The sequence below is a fragment of the Ciconia boyciana genome, chromosome 2 (genome assembly GCF_034638445.1).
Source record: "Ciconia boyciana chromosome 2, ASM3463844v1, whole genome shotgun sequence".
Lineage (NCBI taxonomy): Eukaryota > Metazoa > Chordata > Aves > Ciconiiformes > Ciconiidae > Ciconia > Ciconia boyciana.
In genome coordinates this window covers 165970141-165977458 of record NC_132935.1, presented here as the reverse complement: position 1 = coordinate 165977458, position 7318 = coordinate 165970141, and the positions used below count along the sequence as shown (strand labels likewise).

The window sequence follows — 7318 nt, the reverse complement described above, 5'->3', positions numbered from 1 at the left end:
TCCAAATAATGTATCATTCCTGGTTGGACTCCTGCAGGTGAAGGGGTGGGCAGTGGTTCTTTGGTCCTGTCGGCTGGTGATAGTTGGCTTCTGCTGGAGTCCCTTCATTGCCTCAAGGGCATCTGTTGAGCTTCTTGTGTAGTCCCATCACTTCCCACAACGGATTGTTCTTCCTGCTGATCCCATTTAATAATAGGCTCCGTGAATTAGGAGGTTTTTTGGGGAAAAAGTACTAAGTCTGCCTTCCTAAATGCTTTGTTTTGCATTTTTCCATTCTGCAGTCCCGTCTGGACCTGGGACAGAGCTCTTCCCAGCTGCTCATCCTGCCTTCCCCTGTCAGCTACATCACTGCTCATCACTGATGGTCATGCTCGGGCTGCTGGCCAGCTGCTGGCTGTTTTCCTGGCTGGAATTGCAGCAGATTCCCCCTTACACAGGCTGGAAAACTGTAAGATGAAAGGTATATTATGCAGGTTAGAGAGCAACCTCACTGGTGGGGAGACGTGGGGCTTTGGGTTGGTATTGGAGGGGACCGCAGCTGTGCCAGGAGGAGACAGCAGTGCTGCTCTTGCTGTAGGCTGTTGACCTGGCATCTGCTTTCTCAGTCAAGTGAGAGCTGGCCTTTTGGATGATCTCCTGATCTCTCCTCTGCTCCACAGATTACGCTTCTCCTCACTTCCCGGGTTTTATTTCCTCTCTGAATCCTTCAAGCAGCACGGCAGCTGCTTAATGTGTGTGCACAGACCAGCCCTAATTCTGAGCACAGGTTTATTTTAGGACTGTCCTTTCTTGTGCCGAGGCTCGTCGAGTGAAACGGGTGTCTCCTCTGCCCTGTCTTCAGCTGAGGGAGCTGCAGGTGGGAGGTCAGGTTTATTCAGGTTTCCCAGCAAGGGCTGCCTGAGCCCCGTGTCTGTTCCTTGCACTTGTCTCAGTAGTAAAGGGTAAATAGGCAAACAATGACAAGGGATTACAAAACTCCTGTTAGTCAGGTTATTCTTTTGAAGCTGTTCATCTCGCCTTGAATTTCAAGCTCTGAATCAAGATTTTTGCATGCCTAATAGGGCAGGACATCTATTTATTCCTGTTTGGGGAGGGAATTGAACTTGAAGGGCCAGCTCTTCTGCCGGTGTCACTTTGCACTGCTGAAACAAGCAGAGCCCCCCAACGCTTCTCTCATCCCCCTGTCCCTAAAAAGGTGGATGACCTGCTGTGACACAGCACCCCGACCCCAGCGGCAGCAGAGAGGCTCCTCTGAAGCGCTGGTTTTCACCCGAGGCATGTCGGCACAGGGGCCGTGCGGTGTCCAGACTGCCCCGGCCACGCCGCAGATCCTGTTTCTCTACACGCAGAATTTGCTGCTGGCCGGGGCTGGAAGGAGGAAGAGACAGGGAATGTGCTGATGTTATCGGAGATCAGCGAACTGTGGGAGTCTGCTCAGGGCAGCACAGGCTTTGCTCTGTTCTGGGCTCGGCCAGGCCCCCGGGGATTTTAGCCACCCAGCCAGCGGGGCAGGAGGCAGCTCACGCCCAGGGGAAAGGGCCGGCACGAAACGCTGGCTCCCTTTGGCAGGGCCAAACGCTGCAGCTGGTGTGGTTCCTAACCAGTCCACCCAGGAACTGGTGCAACAGCTCGGCAGGGAGGTAGATGGGGTGTGCAGCTCTGGGGTGGGGATGGGGCCGGGCTTCTTCACCCTCATTTTTATTTTGTCCGTATTTCTCAAGCTATTTCACTCTGATCTCAGTTTTGAGTGCGAAAGAGGCACATATTCCTTCAGACGGTGCAAGGGGTAAGAGCTGCTGCCCGATTCCTCTGTGTGGGGTCAAAAGTGGGGACTACAGGAGGGGATGCAGCCCGGCTGCAGCCCTGAGTGACACGAGCCACCGTGGGGGCTTATCTCTGCCCCTCCGTGTGCTCCCCCTGGCCCATTCACGAGCTGGGGGGGGGACACACCCAGAGCCCTCCCTGTCTCCCCTCATCCCCGTGGGCTGTGCTTGCTCCATCCGTCCCATCTTCTCGGCGTGGGTAAAGCTCCTGCAGTCCCATGAATGGTTTAACAGGGCTTGTGAAAAGCACCAGGCAGGGGGTAAAGTCTTGGCAGAAGTTTCAAAGGGGTGAGAGCTGGAGAGGCTGAGCTGTGAAACACCTGGCTGTGGGGAAATGGCCTCAAGTTGCGCCAGGGGAGGTTTAGACTGGATATTAGGAAATTTTACTTCACTGAAAGGGTTATCAAGCACTGGAACAGGCTGCCCAGGGAAGTGGTTCAGTCCCCATCCCTGGAGGTATTTAAAAGCCGTTTGGATGAGGTGCTCAGGGCCATGGTGTAGTGGTGGTCTTGGTAGTGTTAGGTTTACGGTTGGACTCGATGATCTTCAAGGTCTTTTCCAACCTATACGATTCTGTGATTCTGTAGTTCTGGGGCTGGGGGAGGCATCAGCTCACGGCAGGGTAAATGGGTGCAAGTTCTCGGCAGGTGCTGGAGAAGATAGCAAGAGGTGTGACCTCCCTGGGAGGCAGGAGAAAGCTGGGGAGAGAAAGGGAGCTCTCCAAGCCAGGCTGAACTGCGCTGGGGTAACCATGCACAGCCCCTCCGGCATCAGCCTTGGCAGATCAACACCCTCCGGCACCGGCTGTCCCTGGCTGGGACACACGCTTAGGGCTGTGAGTGTGAATTACCCCAGCAGAGCCTGGCTCTGCCAGCAGCATCCGTCCCACCCGCTTGGGAGATGAAGGCAGGGGGAAGCAGGAGCCCATGGAGGGAACGTGACTCAGAGCAGAATGCTGGGACTTGCGTGGGCTCTGGGGTTTTTTTTTCTGCTCGCTGTGGTGTTTCAGCTCTCCCGCAGTTCCCTTTTCAGCTTGGAGCTCCTGGCACTGAGTTCCATGTTGAGCACAGCCCTGCTCCACCGTCCCCACTGCTGCCCTGCACTGGGATGCTCCCAGCAGGCACCAGTCACAGCCTGGACCCCCAAAATCCCCAGGAGGGTGACCCCGAACTCGGCAGGCTCAGTCTGGTGCCAGGGAGCATGTGGGCTCGGGGCTACCTGACTTGTGCCACGTGGGCAGCCACACAGTGGGTCCCTGGGCTGGATCTAGGGCTGCAGCTGCTCAGAGCAAGAGGAATAGCCCCATGATGCTGCCAAGAGGTTGTCAACCCCCCAAAAAGCATCTTGGATTGTGTGTGTGGGGATCACAAAAGCTTGCAACCGCTCCGCAGCATCTCCCGCTGCCTGTGTCAGCGGGGTTAAGCACGTGCTCACAGCCGGGGAGCGGGACAGAAGGGCTTTATTTCAGTTTATCGCCCCAATCCCGCTGTGTCCCCCCCCACGATGAATGCTGTTCTTGTTCGACACCGGGCACGCCTGGTCCCACCCTGCACCGGCAGCGCAGCTCTGCACCCTCGTCCCTCCTGCCCGGCTGCGGGCAGGGCGATGGCACGGCTGCTGAGATGACAGAAGACCCCCCCCCAGCGCTGCCAAAGTGCAAACTGAGGCCGGTTGCCAGCCCGGGGCTTTTGTCTGCCAAGACACACAAAACGGCCCTGTCTTAAGCAGGAGAAATTGCATCATTAATTACACAAACGAGGTCCTTGTGCTTGGTGCGGCCACTCCAGCAGCCAGCGATACTCCAGAGCTGCTCAGGACGATCCCTCTCCATTTCTACAAATATTTCAACAAACATTTCTATTTGTTGATGTAAAATCCACCCCCCTTCTTGGTGCACCAAGCACATAAAGACTCGTATTTGTGTTCTGAGGTTTAAAATCCTGGATGGGAACGGAGCTCACTGCTCCGTGCCCCGCTGCGGGGTGGACACGACCAGGGCAAGCATCTACGCAAGACTCCCCAGCCCCATTCTCCCCAGCAGCTGAGGAAATACTTGAGAGGTTCTCCCTGCAGCCCTTAATTAGGGCAGTTTCCCTAATTCCCTAATTAGGGAGAGCCCCACAGCCCAGCCACCATAAAGCCATCGGGTCCAAGATGCAAAACCCTCCTGGCAGTGCGCGAGCCCCAGATTTTATTTTGCAGTCGATGAACTTAAAGGAAGGTTTAAGGAAAGAAACTCTCCTCCAGCTGCTTCACTGGCAGTTATTTGAGGGCATTGAAAGAAGAGATTAAAAAATATTATAATAATAATAACTGCATCCAAAGTCTCTTTACGTAAACACCAGACATCCGCAGTGTTTCCAGCGTCGCAGCTGGAACTGTCCCAGCGCCAGCACGCACCCCACAGCATCCTCCGTGCTAAATCACACCTGGATGGATGGATCCAGGGAGGAGAAGGGTGCCCGGGCGCCTGCTGCCCCTTCCACGGCTGGGATCAACAGCGGGGGGAGCTGCTGGTGCTGCCCCAGGTTGAAGGCCGGAGCTGCGGGCAGGGAAGGGGCAAGCTGGCATCGCAAAACATAATGCCTTTTGCCAGACTCAGCCCCGGCAACCGCCGAGCTACGGCTCTTTTAATTTAATAACCTTAAAAAATATATAGCCTATGTGAGATGTCCCTGGAAAAACCCCAGGCTCCCTCTCAGTCATCCGAATCGGTGTCGTGGCGTTGCCTGACCCCACGGGATGGGGGAGACCTGCTCCTGCTCCTCTTCCTCCCCTTGCGCCGCGGGGACGGGTGCCGACCGCGGCCATCCCTGCTCCGGCTCCGCCGACGGGCAGGACGGCGTGAGGGGCTCCTGCCCGAATCCCGGCTGCTGGCAGAGGAATCCGTGTCGTGCCGCCGCCGGCCGCCGTGCCGCAATGTCTCGGAGCGCTGCTGGGTTTTCCTTCGGTGGTGCCTACAGGGATGGAGGGGAAAGTGAGATCATGGACATTGGGGACACCAGCAAGCTAATTTTGGGGATGAAAAAGGGGGTTTGGAAAGCCAGGAGATACCAGCTATAACCTTGTGGCTCTCCTAAATCCTTCATCCCGTTTTCCAGTGATGATGCCCTGCAAGCCCTGGTCCCGCGACCAGGGCTCAGCCTTCATCCCAACCCAGCTACCTCTCATCCTGGTCTGGAGAAGAATCGGAGGACGACGGAGCAGCGTCCCTCCTGTGATGCTTGTCCTTCTTCTTCTCCTTCTTGTGTTTCTTCTTTTTCTTTTTCTTCTTCTCCTTTTTGGATTTCTTGCTACCCTCTGGTCTGCAAGGAAGGGATCAAGCGGTGAGGACCCCTACACCGCGCATCCCTCCAGCTCTTCCGAAAGCTCATCCCCATCCCTCCCTCCACGTGGATCCCACCACGTCCCTCCTTGCCCAAGGAGAAGCTCCCAGCAAAAAAAAAACCAAAAAAAACCACCAACAAAAAGAGGTTTTGGGGGCAAAGCAGAGGTTTTGGGGGTGATTCAGGCAGATGCAGAACAAGCTCGATGCCAAATGGAGCCAGAGAAGCATTTTGCAAAATATTCCTCCCCAAAAAAGTCCATTTCTGGTGGTTTCCCACCAAAGCGGTGGTCCCCATCCTCACCGTTTCTCCTCCACCTTCTCCTCCTTTTCCTGCTTCTTCTTGGAGCCAGACATCTCGGGGCTGCTGGAGACTTTCTGGTGCTAGGGTTTGAAGGGGCGGGGGGGAAATACAGAGCACGTCTATGAGCTCGTAGCATTGAATTACAAGAAAAAAGGGAGCTTCTCCCTTTAAAAATTAAATTTAATTGGGAAAAAAATAAATAAAAATTAAATTAAATTTGGAAAAAAATTAAAATACCCGCAAGAGCTGCTTCCAAATTAAAACCCCACAAATTAACGCTGTGCAAACAGGACACGGGGAGCTCTTGCAGATCTCTGCGCTACAACCACCAGCTTTGCTTTTAAATAAAATACCCCGAGCGCGGGGTGGGGCTTTTTGCCTTTTTCCAGGTTTTTTTTTTTTAAACCTGACGGGGAAGACGTGACCCATGCCGGTGCCGTACCGTGAAGACGGAGAGCCCCATCTTGGCCGCTTCCTTGTCCTCCTTGGAGAGCATCACTCGGCCGGCGCTGCCACTGGGGAGAGACGTCGCCACAATGAGTCACGAAATGAAACAAACAAACAAACAAACAAAAAAAGCATTAAAAATAGCAAAATTAAAAAATAATTGCCCTGAAATGGGGTGTTTTGGTGCGGGACCCCCACACCCCGTACCTGGAGCTGCCCAAGCCCACCACCCGGTCCACGTCCTTCTTGTCCCTCTCGGCGCCGTCCCGCTTGCACACCTCGGCCAGGTCCTGGGGGGGGGGGGCATCCTGTGTCTGTGCCCCCAAAAATAGAGGTGGGGGGACATCACCTCTGCACAGGGTGACGCTGGGGGGACGCGTGGTCCCTCACCTCCTTGCTGAGACCGGTGGGCTGTCTCTTCACGTTTTTGTAGCCCCTATAAAAACAAAAGCAGGTGATGCTGGGGGGGGGTGATGCCTTGCACCCCATTTTTTTGGGGGGGGGGTGTAGACTCACAGGGCTGCCATCATGGCCTCCTGCTCAGCCAGACGGACGGCGGCCAGCTCTTCCTCGCGGGACAGCGGGGGGGCCGTCTCCTTCTTGCCCTTGGCGTACCAGGTCAGGTCCTTCCCCTTCTGCCACCGGCCCACCGGCGCCATCAGGGAGTTCCCTGTGGGGAGCGAGACACCCACCCCCCCCAAAGTCCTCGCACCCCAAAACCTCCATCCGCACCCCAAAACCGTGTGGGGACACACACACACACACAGGGAGGATGGGGACGGGGGGGGTTCGGTCAAGGTCAGCCCTTACCCAGGTAGTTTTCACGCTGTTTGTCTGTCTTCACGTCCTCCCAGCTGAACTGGTCCTGGCCCCCCCGGACCCCCCCTCGGGATGAACCGAACATGGTGCCGGGCCCCACGGCGGTGTCGCGGGGGGTGTGGGTGTGTGTGGGGGGGTCTCGGTGACCTGCAAGGGGATCAGCCGCGGGTTTGACCCCCCCCCAAGCTCCTCCGGGTAACCCGGGGGGGGTCTCCTGGAGGTGGGGGGAAGCAAATGGCCGTGTCCCCCCTCCCCTCCCCGGGGCCGGTGAGGTAACCGAGGCCCCGGGGATGTCACACAGACCGGAGGGGGGGGGTGCACGGCCCGGAGGTTTGTGAACGCACGCCCGGGGGGTCACTGCACGCCCGGCACCCCGGGAAGAAGCGGAAGAAGGCGGCTGCGAACGGCGGGGCCACACGCGGGACCCCCCCCCCCCCGGGTCGCCCCCTCCCCCCCCAAGCACGCACCTCGCGCGCCGCTCCGGGCCGCGGGGCCCGCGCGCCCTCCCGCCCCGCCCCGGCCGCTACCACCGCGCTCACCGGCGGGGGGGGGAGGGAGGGGTGCGTGCGTTTGCGAAGCGGGCGATACCACCGCGCCGCC

At 57.2% G+C, this 7318-nt stretch overlaps 1 protein-coding gene across 1 annotated transcript; it reads right to left on the bottom strand.

The window, feature by feature from the left end:
- Positions 1-3346: 3346 nt before the first annotated feature.
- On the bottom strand, positions 3347-7221 carry C2H1orf35 (chromosome 2 C1orf35 homolog). The gene is made up of 9 exons (XM_072854875.1): positions 7186-7221; positions 6710-6865; positions 6416-6569; positions 6290-6335; positions 6107-6189; positions 5895-5967; positions 5453-5532; positions 4988-5128; positions 3347-4780 (listed from the first exon to the last, which is right to left on the bottom strand). Exons 2-9 carry the CDS (start codon positions 6801-6803, stop codon positions 4522-4524), a joined length of 930 nt encoding a protein of 309 aa, XP_072710976.1. The 5' UTR covers positions 6804-6865; positions 7186-7221; the 3' UTR covers positions 3347-4521.
- Positions 7222-7318: the final 97 nt, after the last annotated feature.

Coding starts and splice junctions, on each gene's coding strand:
- C2H1orf35 (XM_072854875.1), bottom strand. CDS start 6,803: ATGTTCGGTTCATCCCGAGGGGGGGTCCGGGGGGGCCAGGACCAGTTC. Junction 5,968..6,106: donor GTGGGCTTGGGCAGCTCCAG/GTACGGGGTGTG, acceptor GTCTCTCCCCAG/TGGCAGCGCCGGCCGAGTGA. Junction 5,129..5,452: donor GAGAAGGTGGAGGAGAAACG/GTGAGGATGGGG, acceptor CCTTCCTTGCAG/ACCAGAGGGTAGCAAGAAAT.